Source organism: Myxocyprinus asiaticus, chromosome 45 (genome assembly GCF_019703515.2).
Source record: "Myxocyprinus asiaticus isolate MX2 ecotype Aquarium Trade chromosome 45, UBuf_Myxa_2, whole genome shotgun sequence".
NCBI lineage: Eukaryota > Metazoa > Chordata > Actinopteri > Cypriniformes > Catostomidae > Myxocyprinus > Myxocyprinus asiaticus.
Genome location: NC_059388.1, coordinates 1,128,600 through 1,146,987, shown reverse-complemented (window position 1 = coordinate 1,146,987; position 18,388 = coordinate 1,128,600). Strand labels below are relative to the sequence as shown.

Sequence of the window (18,388 nt, the reverse complement as noted above, 5' to 3'; positions counted from 1 at the left end):
CAGTGAAGACCCCCAGGTGTTCGCACAATACTTGAACATTAATGGCTGGATATCCCTTCCTGCAAATGCACAAGGCCTCATTCACCACAGGACTTGCCACTGGGATAAGGGTGCCATCGATGATGGCAATCACTCTGGGGATGTTGGCAACATTATGGAACTGTTGATTGGCCAGCTGGATTTCTTTTTTTTTTTCTTTTTTTTTTCTCCCAATACCCAATGTGCTTTTAAGTCCTCGTGGTTGAGTAGTGATTCGCTTCAGTCCGGGTGGTGGAGGACGAATCCCAGTTGCCTCCGTGTCTGAGATCGTCAACCCGCGCATCTTATCAGGTGGCTTGTTGTGCGCGTTGCCACGGAGACATAGTGCGTGTGGAGGTTTCACGCCATCCACCGTGGCAACCACGCTCAACTCACCATGCACCCCACCGAGAACGAACCACATTATAGCGATCATGAGGAGGTTACCCCATGTGACTCTACCCTCCCTAGCAACCGGGCCAATTTTGTTGCTTAGGAGACCTGGCTGGAGTCACTCAGCATGCCCTGGGAATCGAACTAGTGAACTAGCAAACTCCAGGGGTGGTAGCCAGCATCTTTTACCACTGAGCTACCCAGGCCCCCGGCCAGTTGGATTTCTTGAGGAGGAAGTCAGCATGGTGTTCATAAGCTGTAACAGCAAAGGTATTACTACTGTCGCAGCCTTGCTGACCTAAGTCTTGCTGAGCCACAGGCCATCACTAACCACCTCCATAAAACTTCCCACAGCATAATAACACATTGCAGCTAAGAACTGCACTGCTAGACTTAAGGCATAGTTTCTTCTTGTGGCCCTCTTAAGGATCTTGGTCCTTGGAAGCCGGAATATTCTTATGATGTCATCATCAGATAGAGAGACAAGCGGGGTGAACATTGTCCTTTTGTAAGCATTTATTTACACTGCCTGAGTTTGCATCAGAATACTTTGTTAAACCACCATTGTTGAGCATTTGAAACATGCATAAATACTGTTTTTATTAGGAGAGTCATTAGTACCTGAGGGATGGATAGAAACACCTTGGTGGCTAATAATCATTCTAAATTAACTAGCTAAACATGAGTGATTCATCAATGATTTGCGACAGTATTAGGGCACAGTTTAATTTGATTATCACGTTTCTCATACTGTAATTCTATTCATCTGTTAATGGGTTTTTGGTTTTAAAATAGGCTTTTTGCTGTTTTCTATTGGTTTCATGCTGTGGCTTGGGAGAAATGAGAAGTAAGCCTCTCTTGAGAATTGTCTGAGGATTTAAATAAAGGATATATATATATATATATATACACTACCGGTCAAAAGTTTAGGGTCACTTACTCATTCTTTATTATAAATGTTTTTCTTCACATTTAGAATAATAGTAAAGTCATCAAAACTATGGAATAACATAAATGGAACTACTTTTGGATTTTGTGACTAAACAAAATCCAAAATAAATCAAAACTGTGTTATATTTGAGCATCTTCAAAGTAGCCACCCTTTGTCTAGAATTTGCAGACATGTACTCTTGACATTTTCTCAAGCAACTTCTTGAGGTATCACCCTGGGATGCTTTTTAAACAATATTGAAGGAGTTCCCATCTATGTTGGGCACTTATTGGCTGCTTTTCTTTATTATTCGGTCCAAGTCATCAATTTCAAAAGCTTTTCAAACTTTGAAGCATACGCCTTCAGAACAAAAGGTTTTTAAGATCATGAGAAACATTTCAGGCAAGTGTTTCAAAACTTTTGAATGGTAATGTACATATAAAAGTATTATATTGTGTATTGAGAAAATCTTTATTTACTTGACTGTTGTGTATGTGATGGTGGGTCATCACCACTGCAAAACAATAAAGGTTTGTATTTAATTCTATATGATTCATAATCATACTTATTTAATTTATTAATGACATTATTCTGGTAATGAAGGGATGACAGGGATTTATGCTAGACATGATTCACAGAATAATTGCTTACATTTTGATCTGACATGCTACTGTGATGCATCAAGTCACAAGTATCACCTATTATGTGTTCATTTCCACATCTTAAACTACTGGATGAATGCCATGTTGCAAAACACGTTTAAAAATGAAAATGAGTATTTTTGGTCATCAAATGGGATATTATATTTTGTATTTTAATTCAGATTGTGAAGTGTTTTAACTTCTCTGTCACTGAAAAGCAAGTTGAAAATCGTATGTTTCTTGCCATGCAGCACCACACAGCTTCACCAGAGCCCCATTTGCCAGACCCAGCCAGTCTCTTTCACTCCATATATATTTAATTCTATATCTCTCATTGTGTCAAGAATAAAAGTGGCATTCTTATTGGTTTTTTAAAAGTGTGCATGTGTATGTGCTCAAGTGTGGTAAAGTGAGGTAAGAGGGAAACCCCACTATTGCAGCTCAATGCTGCGACATGTCGCAATGAAAACAAAACACACCAGCAACAGAGGAAATATGAAAATAAAGCGAAACAACGGAGAACAGAAAATAACAGAAGTAGCCTTAGATGCCATGTTCGTTATTAACAGCAGTGTCGAGGGGAAATGACATTGCTGTGGAGCTGCTTACTGACCGAACCGCTTGTATACTGTAGTAAAGAGTACTCCACTTACAAAGTGCATATAAACGTAAATGTCTATTTCGTGTCTCAAGCAGTTTTTTCACAATAAACGGCTTTCTGTCCATGTAAATGAGCTGTTATAATTTGATTTCCATTCGATCTCTGCAGAAGTTATTACTCCACCCCCTGAGTAACGTCATTAACGACAGCTCGACATTATTGAACCAATGTGATTCGAACGATGGATGTGCGACATAGTTACTAGGGTTTCGGGAAACAGTCGTAACTATCTAGTTAGTTTCTCTAACGATGCGTTGTACTATGTTGGTTAAGCAGTGAGTTACATCATTGAATGGAAAACGCACCCCAGAATGGTTGCTAGGCCATTACTAGGGAGTTGCTAGGTGGCTGCTACACTGTAAACACTAATGTTGTCTTAATTAAACATTACTTGAAATGTCAGGTTTTCATAAGTCAAATATCTATGTTCTTTCGACAAATTTTTCTGAAAACTCCATAGACTTAAGATTTTAAGTGTTAACGCAAACTATTAAATACAAATTATTTTAATAATTTTATGATGTTAAAATAATACGGGGGCATTTAAATAATTGTTACTGAGAATTCATTGAGGTTTTAGCGCTTTTGTAGTATTATTTTTGTTGTTTTGTTGCAAATAGTTGTTTCAGTGATGTCCCCTTTGGTCAAGTTGGACCCAGTTAACACTATCTCAGTTCTCCATGTGCATGTGCAACTGAAGTACAGGTGTCTATGCATTTCTGTGGTGAAATAAGTTTATTTAATGACTGACCTACAATCAGTTATAATCTTCTTTATTTGAGCTGTGTTATTAATTCCATTTGAGTCCATTCAATCAAAATTCTTAAGTTGAAACAACAACATTTAATTAGCAAATCTGAGTTAAGTCTACTTGCTGCTAGTAACCTTATTTAAATAGCTAAGGTAATTCTATATGAACTTTAGTTGAGTGAACTTAATTGCACAAGTGTTTGAGATGCAATTCAATTGAGTAAAGTCAACTTATTAGGGTTTTCAGTGTAGGGTGTTGCTAGATAGACTCTGAATATTCCACCAATATAAATTTGTATACTTGAAAATTGTTAGTACAATAGACCTTTTTCACACTCCAGGTTTTGGAACACGGAAGTTAATGTTTGCAGGGCAAACTTCGACTGTGGTGAATGGGAGTGCATGGGAGATCACAGCAAATTTTATTTTCACTTACCCATTTGTTCCAAGACCAAAAGAAAAAATCCACTATTACACTTGAATTACTTTCCAGAAGAGGAAAAAAATATATAGCGGTGGATTAAGACAGCATAGCGGAAGAAGATGCCAAATTTACTGTCACTCTCTCAGCAGCTGCAACAGAAACCCCCTCACAGCTGTGGTAATTCATTTTTAAAACTAATTCCAGGGTAATATAACACAAAGAATAACGTTATAAACTTACACTCAATATTTAAAAAATGTATAATATAATTTTTTTTTTTAGATTTACGCTGGTAAACAAGGCAGAAACGCAGCATCACAGTCTGTGAAAAAAGGTCTATTAGTCAGAAAAGAAATATATAATAATGTTTAAAAAAAATTATAACTCAAAATTGTACAGTAAAAGTTCATTTTATAATAACATTCAGACAGTAAGGAGACCTTAATATATATATATATATATATATATATATATATATATATATATATATATTTAAGATCAGTTTGAAAAACAGAAGATTATAAATCAAACAAATCTGTTTGTCTTAGCAAACATATTCAGGATAAAACATTCAAAACATATTCCAGAATTTTCTGATAAGATACACAAACACATGTAATACTGTCACACATATACAAACATCACACACAACTAACTCAACTATAATAATAATTGTTTATCAGCTATTATTATGCAGCAATATTAGTGACAGAAAGCAATCAACTCGAGTATAATAATATTAATAATTGTTATTTTTTATTATTGTTAGGCAATAGTATTAAGATTTAGAAGGAATTATTATGTTAAAATTCAGTGTGTTTTGAACGAATAATGTATTTGTTCGATTGTAAGAATGATCTACAGTATTTTGTATATTGCAGTGTTGCCTAAGCTTTGTATATGCTCATGAAAAAAACGCTTATCAATTTTTCATCTTATGTTTTTCTCCTCCCACTCATTCTTTCTTCTGAGAATTAGTGGTTCGCGAACCAATCGTCCTTTTGAACCGATTCTTCTGATTCATGCGAACCTGTTCGCAGAGCGTTTGTGAATCACTAGACTGTCTTTTATTAAGGACTGTTTGTGAGGTGGTTTAAATCATAGACAACGCAATATTGGTCAAAGTCTGTAGAACTGAATATAATCTTTTTTACTCTTTACTTTTTTTGGAAACATATGGAACAGCACAAAAAATAAGAAGCAAAATGTAACAGCAGACATTTTGTGCTGTTCTTATTTTGCGAGTAGTGTTTGACTAACCCGCTTACCACTTTTACAACATGGGCTACGACTCATTTTCTGGTATGGACCATTGGACCTTCAACACAGCGAAACATCACGTGTGAACCGTGTTTTTTTTTTTTTTTTTTTTTTTTTTTTTGCAATCGGTTCATTGAAATGACTCGTTCAAACGAATCGATTCCCTAAAATTGAATCTCCTCAGCGCTAGTGCGAGACATCAGGGTGTGTGATCCTCCTCAGATGCAGACTTATTGAATTAAAACAGCCGTCATTTCAGTGCCTCGACCACATTAGACCCTTGACATATCTTTATAAAGCTATGTCGTTTTTAATATAACGAGTCGAATCGTTTCATCATGTTTGGGAGAACGGCTTTTGTCTTTATTTCTTCATTGCTTGCATTACACATCACAGGTGAGGCTGACAGACATAATATCGTGGATGTTTGTTTTTCATACCTGCTATATGACCAGTATTGTGAACGTTTCATATATATCCTACATGCACAAACAGCGTATCTCCTTGTTTTGTTCTTGCAATGTGTGCGTTTTTATGGCAAATGCATGTATGTTTAGTAATTACATATGGGCAATCATTTGACATTAAGAGTAAAAATGAAACCCAAATAAATCAAATGAATGAAATTAAACAATGTTGCCTTGATGCTGTCATGGAAAGGAGTGAAACATTCATTCTGTAGCAAAGGGTGATTGAACATGTACTGTAATGACCTGTGTTTACATGTAAATACAGTATTTACATAACAAGCGATGAAAAGCTTGCGCAGTATTCAAAAACAATATATTATAAAAACGGATAATTGCCATACTGGATGCTAATTAGTCAATACACTTCATGAATATGGTTAATAAAGGGTGTATAACTATGTAGTAACTGTTTCAGCGGTTTCATTAGGCAATAAGGCACCAGATTGTACAACATAAGGTTGCACTATGTGATATCAGATCTAACAACACCCTTTTGCCATTTTTTTGTTCGTAAAGAAACCTAAAAGTGTGCTTGATGTGGTTGCGTCTAAATGAACTGGGTTTTATTCAAGTCAAAAATATTATTTGCCATCTCTGAATCAGCCTGAATACATGTTACACCAATTAAACCAAACATTTTGAGGGTGAGATCTGGTAAAATGGCTCCTTAAGGTAACATTTGCAGCTTACCACTTTGTATTGTGTACATGTGCGTTATAAAACAGAACACTGAACTGTGTTTGTCTCTCTTTCAGGCGGTATCTCTGCAGATAATGAAGTTTATCAGATACCGCACAGGCTCATGTCTAATGGACTGACCGCCGCTGGTGTCCGCGTCCAGGACAAGGCTGTAAAATTGAATGGGGAAGTGATTCATGGACAGACCCGGGCACGAATCGCCAAGCTGATGCCTGCAGCTTTTCTAGAGTCCCACTTCCAAAGAGCTCAGTGGAGAAAGTCAGACGTTAACTTCCTGCCCAGAACTGACCATGTGGAGAACAAGCCCAAATCTGCCCATCGCACAGTCACAATGGTGAGTGCCTATTGTACACCTGTCACAATAACAGGGAATTGCTATGAAAGTGCTAGGGTGTTCCAGGTGGTTCAAGGTGTTCTACCCTCAAGTATCTACAGTATATTCTGGTCTTTAGATATGACTCTAGTCCCTCGCTCAATGTAAGTCCATGGGAATTTATAGCGGCCACAAGGCAAATTAACAGCACACCTCTCCTCAACAAGACACATTATTTTAGGTTATCGTTCATGTCTGTAGCATAGACAAGTTGAACATTTGTCAACTGTCTGTACATATCAAATGAGATGAAGTATTTGTGAATGTGTGGAATGAACTCGCGTACACTCACAGTCAGTTACACTAATGCACCTGATGCAGACCGCTGGAGACTTCCTCACACTCACGAGGTGTCCAAAAAAATCAATCACAGCTCTTACATGTCAGCACACTGCCTGTGAGATTTATTTACTTTAATGCCAGTGAAGCTTAATACGGGATGTTTTGTGCACAAAGGTCATTGCAATTAAAGCAGGTTTGACAAGTGCATTAGCATATGTTCAGTTCAGAAGTGTTTTCTGTGACTGACATTACATTTTCACAATAATTAGACATATTTTGATTGTGTTGTTTACATATAATCTATTTACAGTATTTACATATTTACTTCATATTTATATATATATATATATATATATATATATATATATATATATATACTGTATATATATATTTTTTTAATCTAGTTTAACACTACATGGCCAAAAAAGTATCCTTTGGGAGTTTTTAAGCGCACATGGATGTTTTGCACCTTTTTGTGCCTCTCTCAGTTCTCTGTCTGTGAGATTTAGCAAGAATGATTGAATTTATGATGTGAGAGAGGTTTCTCCTCTTTCAGGATGAGGCTGCAGCTCCACCTCCTACCAGTAGAGGGCATCATTTTTTCAGACTGTTGAGTCACTCCTTGTAATTATTATTCGGTCCCACCAGGATTTTTCTGATTATTGTGGGCTTTTCTAAAAAATTCAGAGTGTATTCTGAAATCAGCGCAGTAAGAAAAAAAAAATTATGTTCACAAAATGATCATTTTATTACACTATATTTGGGTGGTTACTAGAGGTGTAATGGTTCACTCATCTCACATTTCGGTTCGTTTCATGATACTGAACTCATGATTCTTTAAACTAAGCCTGAATCAAGAAAAGTTAAGATTGAAAGTCTTTTAATATTATTATTACTTTATAGACATACGTAAAACAGTTTCTTTAAAAATGTAGATAAAAGTACTGTTCTTAAAAGTGCTAAATGATCCATCAGAGATGTACTAGGACTACAAATCAGCACAGAACAGGGCAATGGTGACACCAAATGGAAATATTAGCTAATAATTCTGCTTATTTTATATACATATGCTGCTTTCACACTGTCACTGATTACAAATATTTTAAATATTTTAAATTAAAAAATGTATTTTCTAAAATAGTATTGCCTCTGATTACATCTACATATCCTTTTAAAAAATACATATTTAATGGAAATGCATGCTTATCCAGTTAAAGAAGGATTTACTGATGAAATCAAATCAGACATGACATTTGACATTAGGATTATATTCCCCCATAGCATTATTATACATAATATTCAGCATTATACATAGTAGATTAATATGGCACTCTCATTAAACCTTTGTAAACTTTAATATTCTCTCGCACTGTCAGAGCAGATCAGTCTCACGCTTCAAACAGACATTCTATCCCTCACGGTGAAAAGGTGTGTCTCTCTTCCACTGTTGGTCTCTTACAAACAGACTCACTCTCAAAGGTTATGCACAGCAAAATCATAACAATAACATGTTTATCATTTGTTAACCTACTTCCTCATGTTAACAAAAGATATAAAACATAGTTTACTCAAAAAAGTTGGTTTTAATACAAGAAGACAAGGACCTAAATGATTCTATCAGTCATCGAACTTCTTTTTCTGGACAACACCATCTTGTAGATGCTATTGCTTCTTTCTTCATCAGCAGAGTTTGAGACCTATGTATCGCTTGGCCAAGTGGCTCAAAACAGGAAGCCCCTCCTGGATGCCATCCCAAAATACATCTAAATCAACTACTCCACTCTCTGAAACTCTGAGAGCTGCTGGAACAATGGAGGTGAAGTAAGCATCGAGCTCATCTATGGGAACAGCACTGATGCCTAGGATATCTTTGTACTGTAATTGGAAACACTTTTATCCATCAGGGCGATGTGATGAAGATCAAGCAACCTGACCTCTTACAAGAAATTTAAAGCAGGCTGGCCATCTGACATGTACAGTTTGTCCTCTGTGTTGCTATATGCCTCTTCAACTGTGTGGAGTATTTGTGTTTTGATTGCAAAGGTCAGGTCAAACTTTTCAAAGTAATTGGAACAAGCATCATTTATTTGGAGATCCTCCAGGTAGTTGAAAACATTTGTGGACACTGGGTGCCTATTTTGGAAGATGTCTAGAAGCTGGAGAATTACCTTGCACTTGTCTGCCACAATGTTTATTTAGATTTGCAAGGACTGAGCAGCCTCTGCATTCTGAAGCATTTCATGGAGTCTCTCCACAGACTGTGGTGCAGTTCTGCAACATATTTGTGAAAAACGTAGACAGAATATGTGGTTATACAGTATCTTGAACATAAACATTAAACCACAATGGGGTTTTAAAATGTATTGAATCTATTATGATCTAATGAGGTGTGTCTCTGTGTTTAAGGACAGTGTGCATTTAGTCTCATACTGTAAAGTGTGTGCAGTGATGTGGTTTCAAGAAGCAATATTATAGTTGCAAAATGTCTGCAACTCTTGTATTTGTAATCAAATCAAATCAAATCCCTTTATTGTCACTCAACCATAAACACAAGTGCAACTGTGGGTGAAAGTCTTGGGTGCGGTTCCAAGCAACATAGCAGTATGACAATTACAATAAACATCTGATTTACACATAACACAGTTTACACATCTTGTTACATAACACAATATACAATATACACCTGATAATATACAATATACAGTATACACAAAATAAGAAGACTGTATACAATAAAAATACACTGTAACCACCCCCCCCCCCCATGTAATCAGTGGAAATAAATATGAAGTGTTGTGTTGACATTCAGCTGTCAGTTGATAGTCAGTTGCCAGTGTGTTATTAAGTGAAGTATGAAAAGTATAAAAAGAGTCCAGTCTGAGGCTAATAAAATACAGTGCTGATTTATGTATTGTGAGTGATCAAGAGTTCAAAAGTCTGATTGCTTGGGGGAAGAAGCTGTCATGAAGTCAGCTGGTGCGGGTCCTGATGAATCAGCTAGTGATACTGCATTTCCATTTCAAGAAATTCTTTGTGCAATCCAAAGTGTTCTGAGACTTATCCTTCTCCAACGGTGGCAAAAGGATTTTCAGCACACATCTGCCCCTCTATATTTGGAGTCTCATCAAAAATTACAGCAACACGCTTTCCTGCAAGACGTGTCTTTAGTGATTCCTTTTACCTAGCATAGACAGTTCCCAAGTACTTCTCCTGGAGCTGGTGAGCACCAGGTATGACACCTCCATTGATAACCCTTTCTTTCGAAAACATCCTCAAGACAGAATGATCACTTTTCAAGAGTGGGATATTGACAGCTTTGCAGATGGAGACCCATTTTTCACAAATCTATTGGACAAAATAAATGGTAAATTCAGGTAAGGCTATCAAATTAAAATTCAAAATTTGAATATTCGTCGAATTTAAGACAGAAATGCACATTCGAATGCTAAAACTGTGCATTCTAATTTTGGATGTGTGCCAAGCACTGATGATGACTTCAGATTGATCACATTCTTGAACTAAAAAAGGCTAGACACAGCACAACAAATACAGTTTAACAGAAAACACAAAGGTGTCTGAAGATGCTTTTTAAAGTTCTTTTTAATTAAGCAAAGCATCTAAAATACAGCTCTCCTGCACGAGACGCTGAATAAAAAAAAAATGAAGCAAAACAAAGATGTTCGTCTAGCTTGCGTTTACATAGAAAAACAAATGAATGGTTGCAAAAGCGTTCAGTATGAAGAGCCCCTTACAGTTGGTGGAGGTCTTTGGCCGTTGCGTCTTGCTCTCTTATAAGTGTTTCTCAGATTAAACAATGAGTTTTGTAAACGCTTTGTCAGGAAAGATGTTCAGCTTGGAAATGTGTGTATCGAGATCCTCGCGTTTGGTTCCATTCTGTTATGTTTTGTCTGATTGAACAGCCCCTGGTCTGGGCTCATAGTCTGAGCCGCTTCACCACTGAGTTCAGCTGAATACCACTGCTATCTGGGAATATTGCTACTCTACATACAACTGTACTGAATAAAAAAAACAATGTGGTATTTCGCTATTATTATGAAGCTTGAGTCTGGGATAGTATACTGTACTGAGGGGTTATAGTGGGGGTTAAATGTTGATTCAGTGTTTACATGTTTTTGTTTTTCTTTGTTAAATGTATGAATCAATAAAATATGTTAATCGGAAAAAGAAAGCAAGATTACAGTTAATAGTGGAAGGCAAATTGTAGCTTCCATGGCTCTGTTTTTTTAAGCATCCATGTGCTAAAGCTTAAAAGTGTGAGGGCTATGCTGTGTTTGAACAGGCGAGCAGACAGCCTTCAGAAGGAAAGACCCAAACACATTTGAAAATTAATGTGTGAGTGTGTTGAGTGCATGCTTTCTGCAATGCAGTCCCCATTCGTGGCCAATTCTGGGTTGCTGCGTTTTCAGTGTCCACTGGGGGTGATAGTGAGGACCTTCTAATTAATAAATCAGATAAAGAAATCTGGCTGATCTAACCATTCACAGATTTGACGAATGCTAGAAACTGTGATTAACCTATTAGGAGAGGAGTTTGGACAAGGCATTGAGTGTTTTTTGCCTTGGCTACAATGCAAAAAAGTATCTGGAGTAGAGATTCTTTGCTTATGCTAAAAGAATAAACAATAAAATCTTGGAAAGACACCTATAGAGAAGCAGTAAAGAAATCTGTATACAATCCTGGGTAAAGAATGGAAGTAACTCTTATAGACACCTGCTGAAGGTAATATTGTTGATACCCCTGTGGGAGAAGCAGAAAGATAACTGCAGACATTTCTTTAAAGAAAGCAAATTAGGCATGTTAAGATGCACCTTAAACCAGTGGAACGTTAATGAAATCGCAAATCAGTCAAATACGTGACAACCATGGGGACTATGAGCCAAGGCATCCTGTGGATCATGGCAGCTGGAAAGGGGGCTGCACTTGCACTGGTAGAAAGACACTTAGTACTGCTTAGGCTCTGACAAAAAGGATGGTGCAGCCACCATAGTGACCACTGGGTCAAAACGAAGAAATGAAATGGAGGCTTAGTTTACAAATATGGAGAAATATAGTCTTCATCTACTTACACAACTACAGGGTTTACTGTGTCACGGTAATTTGATTAAAACTAGTAAAAATAGTCAAATTAAGCTTATGCCAACTCATTTCTTTGATTTGAGATTAGTATGTACAGTAATCCTGGAGAGGGTAAAACCTGGCACCTGCAGACGCCTTTGGGATGGAGCAAAAAACACATGTGAGGGAGAGCTGTGACAAAACCTGTATACAATCCTGTAGATAGAATGGAACAAACTCTTATAGACACCTGCAGAAAGCAAACATACTTGTAGAAACCACTATATAACTGCAAGCATATTAGTCTTAAGATGCTCCTCCGTGTGGCACTGCTGCGGCAGCTGAGTAGTTCAGCATAGTAAAGGAGCTCCTGCATAAGCAGCCTTGCCCCCTCCAGGTACCTGGTCCTTCGACCCAGAAGAGCCAACACAACTCAGGCCTTGAACCTCCCCATAGTTCCTGCTGGCAGAGAGAAGCCAGCTCAGCCCTTCATCCTGCCTCAACCCCTGCTGGCACAGGGAAGCCAGCTCAGACCTTGGACCTTGCCTTAGCCCCTGCTGGATAGGGCTGAAACGATTTGTCGACGTTATTGACAACATCGACAAAAAAAAAATTGTCGACAAAAATTGTAGTTGTCGAATAGTCGTTTGGCCTCATTTAACGTAATATGAGATCACATTAAACTCTAATGATGATGCGTGAGAGCCGCACTGCAGCTCGCGCCTGACTGAGGAGAGGAAGAATTACACAGCTCACAGTCCAGATGCACTCCAAACTTTCACTTCTTCAGGTGATGTTGATCGCAAAGTATGAGGGAATTATAATGCAAAAATACAAAATAGGTAAATACAGAAACACTCTCCTTGAATAATAAGTTGAGCTGTAGCTGCCGCTCCACTGAAGCAAAACTTGTGTGTCGAGCGTCTTTAAAAGAAACACCCGGCATTACATCTTAATCCTCTGGGGTCTGAGGGTGTTTTAGGCCCTGGAGAAATTTTGACATGCCTTGACTTTTGTGCTTTTTTCAGTTGCTTAAAAACATTAATGGCTAAAGACTGATAACAATGTATTCAGCACAAACTAGGCTATAATAATATGTGAGCAACATGTATGTACATGTTTGTATTTTTGAGAAAATAACATTTATGTGTGGTTTTTGAAAAAAAACAAACATTTAAGTCACTGAAATAAGGCCATATATCACATACTAAACATTTGTTCACAAGACTTTTGAGAACTGGATCTTGTAGCCTAGAGTTTTTGCTACAAAATGATGTGAAAACCATCCTGAGCACTCATTCATACAAAACAATATAGTCATTTAAGTTTTGTAAGACACTTTTAGTGTTAGAAAGGCCATATGCGAGGAGGTGTGGATGATCATGAATACTGATGTGATTCACACCTGAGGAGACAGAGACCCCTCCCCTACCTTTTCTGTTTGAATATATTGTAAAATGCAATTTATTCCTGCGATCAAAGCTGAATTTTCAGCTTCATTACTGCAGCCTTCAGTGTCACATGATCCTTCAGAAATAATTCTAATATGCTGATTTGCTGCTCAAGAAACATTTATTATTATTATCAATGTTGAAAACAGTTGTGTTAAATTGTTTTCAGGATTCTTTGAAGAATGGACAGTTCAAAAGAACAGCATTTATCTGAAATAGAAAGCTTTTGTAACATTATAAATGTCTTAACTGTCACTTTTGTGTCAATATAATGCATCCTTGCTGAATAAAAGTATTAATTTATTTCCAAAAACAAAAAACAAAACAAAACAAAATTACTTACTGACCCAAACTTTTGAACGATAGTGTATAATGTTACAAAAGCTTTCTATTTCAGATAAATGCTGTTATTTTGAACTTTCTATTTATCAAAGAATCCTGAAAACATTTGTACACAACTGTTTTCAACATTGATAATAATAATAAATGTTTCTTGAGCAGCAAATCAGCATATTAGAATGATTTCTGAAGGATCGTGTGACACTGAAGACTACAGTAATGATGCTGAAAATTCAGCTTTACATCACAGAAATAAATTGCATTTTAAAATATATTCATTTGAGAGCACAAGCTTCATTGATGATAATGAGGCAGCATAAACCCTAGTTAAAATATAATCTAAACATTCATATTATTTTTATATCATATTACATATCATATTTATATCATACAGCATACAATTTAAATACCTGCTTTAGCCGAAACAACATTTAAATGTAACTAAAACTTGCCTATTAGGACATATTTCAAATATCAATACTCTGAATCCTGGCTGGCAAGTCTGGAAATAGTCCAACTAGTAAAATATGTCCATGTTTATATAAAATAGCATGTCAACTGATATGTAAGTAAAACTAAATGACTTACTCATCCGGAATTGTATCCTCGGCTGGATCAAATCGCTCTTCAAAATGTAAACGTTCATCATCGGAGTCCCGCTCTACTTCTGAGGAAAATGTGAACTCTTCATCACTATCCAGGAGCTTCCTCACCTGTATAGCGTGCCATCTTCCAAATGTGCAGGAAAGTGAATGAATCTGATGATGAACTTGATGTTTTTTTAAGGCACTGTTGGGGGCGTTTACCATTTGTATTGATCGCCTCAGCACATTACCGTATGAATAGCGCACTCTGCTGGTGGGTGGGATCACATTAGCGATAATGAGCTGAGCCAGAAGAAACTGTACATCGCTTTGTTTCATACAGATTACATTGCAGGAGAATATTTGTTTTAAATTTGAATTGTTTTATTTAAAAGTACACATTTTAAACTTTCTTTAGACATACGTTTCATGTTTGTGTGATAAGTATTCACGGAGTTTCAGTTCATTTTTGTGACGTGTTTCAGAAAGATGCTGCAGAGACAGAGACGGCTGAAAGCGCACCCTGTTTATTTTCTTTATTTTACAAAAGCACAAGGTTTTGTTGTTATTGTGAGTGTACACAAATAAACGTAGACCCTTTATAGTTTCTAATGATGTCTTACACTTATCTGTATGCCCAAATATGATGGAGTATTTTAAGTTGTTTCTGCTGTCATGAGGAAAAACTCAAGCAGGACGCACCGGCGCGTCCGTCGACCCCAGAAGTTTAAAATGCAATTATATTTAATGCATTATGGTTTTATTAAAGTTCAAATAATACGGAAGCAGATCATGTAAATAAACATAAACTCCGAAAACGGTCATTTCTCTGTGCATTCAGCGCCTCTTCTATGAGTTGTGTGAATGTCCCGATGTAAGGGGGAGAGATTGAAACCGCACCGGCTGATGCACACTCTGTCACGGGACGCTCATCCCTCGAGCGCACACGCTTAATGCAGCTAGATTATAACATGAAGACTCGTGACTTATTGCATCATAATATATGTGTCACTGTGCATTTCTTTTTGTGAAGAAAATTGGCAATTCGTAGCTTTATTAATAAGAGAGAGTTTGTTTTTTGTGAGTTAAAAATGGATTGAAATGAAAAAAAAAAGAAAGAGGATAGTCTTCGCCCCATTATACACGGCAACAAAATGAATTTTTGATTTGTTTTTGTTTTGGCTTGTTTTCCAAAATAAATATCTAAAACAACATACATTTACTTTAGCAGCTATACTGCAGAATAAATAAATATTATCTGAAAATGTTGAATATAAATGTGAAAGTCTCTTCAAGTAATGTTATCTAAAGACTATAGGAATGTCAAAAGTGCCAGTACTTCGATACCAAGTTAACACTAAATATTTAATAAAGATGTAACAATACCAGTTTTTCTGCAGTAAAGATAGTACAGAGTACCTACTGACTCTATTTGGTACCCGCTAGCTGTTTAACAAAGTTGTTTGATGCTTATTTTAGCATGTGCTCTGTTTTATTTCTTTTATACCAAAATGCTCCTTCTTTCATGTCCAAGCCGGTGCTCAACTAGAAGAACTGAGAAACGATCAGATGAAGAGCGCCCGCGCCTCAGACATATCTCACAGTGAATTCGGAAATAGTAGGTTGATTTTTCTTTAGCTAAAATCAGTCTGTTCTTACCAAATTCAAAACACTGCCCCCAGTGGCCAAAGCTTTAAGTTTTGTTGGGCAATGGGCATGTGTGAGCTCAGTTTGACACCTACCTAAACCTCACCATCAGTGGAGTAAAAATGTAATTTTAGAAGGAAAAATGCAATCTCCGAATTGCGTTCATCACGGATTATGCGAACACGAATACTTCCTGGTTTTTAAAGCAAGATCTGAACCCGTGTCTTCGACGCTGCTGATGCAACGCACGTCAGGTCGTACCACAGGAGTAGGTAAACACAGTGTAGCCGATGCAAAAATAGGAGATTGTGCTTGTTAGTGAGTTTGCATAATGTGGCTTATCCTAGGGTACCGGAACTCTCGGTAACTATATGCAGACTTCCCATATTGCGCGCCTCACTTGAATGCGGTCACATGGCTGCGCAAATGAACTGTCAAATTTGCTTCATAGTCAAAATGGCCATCAGATGCAAACACAGTTGAGTGATTGCAAACAGTTGGAACAAAAACAACCAGATGTGTGTCAAAATATAAGATCTGAGCATGTGACCTTGCACTGGCTGTCTATTATGTTGTTACTATTAATCAAACAACAAAATTGAAAAGTAAACCACTCAATGTTCTTAATTTATTTATTTGTTTTTTTTTCATTACTGTTCTTAGTTTACTTAACACTTAGTACTTTATTTTTTATAACTAATAATTGCTTAAGAAAACCTAAAGCAATGTTTATTTAATTGAGAAACACTTGAAAGAAACATGCTATTCAGTTTATTATTTTCATTGATATTTAACATTTGAAATAGTCTTAAGGAGTGTGTTCAATAGCATATTATCTTTGGTACCTTGAGGTACCTCACTACCTAAGTTCAATTTATTAATTCATTCTATATTCATTTTTGCCATATATTATGGTCTTTTCTCCTTTAGATTTGCATCAGTGTGGTGTTGATTTTGCACTAAGCTATTTGTATGAAAATGTTGTAATGTGTTTGTTTTGTTTATCTTTGTGATTCAGGAATAAAGGTGAATTTTGAATGTGTAATTCTGACTGCCATTTTAACAGTTTCTGAAGCACCAACCCATTTTTAAACCAAAGTGTTTAAGAGTAAAGACAAGAACTTTGACTTCTCTCCTGTTAGACAGGATCAATATTTTACAGTTTGATTATTTTTTGTTTTTAAATTTGCCAATTTATGATCACAAAGGCTTAAAAACTCTTAATTCATAATACATCAATATCTTTCACTATTTTTTATGTTTTTAGGAAGAAAAGGATGACATTGAGTTGTATGTGTCTTCTGTGGGGGCATCGGAACCCGTAGCCCATGAGGAAATGATCAGATTGCTCAAGATCAACACCCTGCACCACAGCTCTGGACCGCTCGCCACCACAGAGGCATCCACAGAGGTTTGTGTGTGTGTGTGTGTGTGTGTGTGTGTGTGTGTGTGTTATGGACCAGTGAAAAGTGGATTTGTAAGCTGTTTTAACAGCCCTAAAATGAAGTTACAGCAAAGTTCCTTTTAAAGTTCCACTCAGTGGCCATCATGGGAATGCTCCCGGGCAGCTATTTTCTATGGATACTAGCGGCATGATAGTACAGTTCCTATCTACTTAAATGGGAAAGACCGAAATCTCCAAAGCTGTTGGTCAAGATTATGATCAAAGAACATATTTCAAATCAGCAGTAAAATCTGACAGCAGTGGTATCATAAATTGTGCTTCTTTAGCTCAGATCACAGTTATAAATGCTATTTTTCAGGCTGGTCCAGCTAATGAGCATGCACATTCTTGAGTTGACTGACAGACGATGTCTATAACTAAAAGGTGATTAGCATTTTTACTTGTAAGGCAGGACTTACTTTTCTACATCCGCCATATTGGGTGCTCCAATTTCTCCCATTCATATTAATACCAGTGCTCCTTCTCAGGCTAAATAGTGCCTGGATACAGTCAACTGGTGTGTATGTAACAGACTAGGACTGTATGTAGGAACAAAATGCCTATAAACATTGACAAATGTAATGATAGTCATTCTTCGATTTTTTGAGACCTCATAAACTTATCACTAAATACACAATATTTTGCCTTTACAGGCAACATAATAATGATACGTTTGCATAGTGAACATTCAAAAATGTTCATGGGCATCCCGCATGACATTTTACATGTATAAAATTTTAGTACAAATATAATTGTAGTGAAATGTTGCTGTTTATTACTATGTATTGTTATGCTGGGGTATATAAATGAAAATGATAAAAAATCTTTAAAAAAAATTAAAGATAAAAACTGTGTAAACTGTGTAAAACTAACTTTTTAAGCACTTATAGACCAAATGCATAAATATCGAGACATTTTTCAGTGTTGCACCCTTAGTTAGAGGAT

General features: G+C 36.6%; 1 protein-coding gene across 5 annotated transcripts in view; it reads left to right on the top strand.

The window, feature by feature from the left end:
• The first annotated feature begins 5,288 nt into the window (after positions 1 to 5,288).
• LOC127435319 (receptor-type tyrosine-protein phosphatase R-like) overlaps positions 5,289 to 18,388 on the top strand; it is a 54,457-nt gene continuing 41,357 nt past the window's right edge. For 3 of the 5 annotated variants that reach the window (XR_007896182.1, XM_051688713.1, XM_051688714.1), the window contains exons 1-3: positions 5,289 to 5,474; positions 6,304 to 6,581; positions 17,267 to 17,410. Coding sequence is in view for 3 of the 5 variants with exons in the window: in XM_051688713.1 (XP_051544673.1) it covers positions 5,417 to 5,474; positions 6,304 to 6,581; positions 17,267 to 17,410 (480 nt within the window). In the remaining 2 variants the exon portion in view is untranslated. The remainder of the gene's footprint in view (positions 5,475 to 6,303; positions 6,582 to 17,266; positions 17,411 to 18,388) is intronic. The other 2 variants (XR_007896181.1, XM_051688712.1) reach the window with 2 other exon arrangements.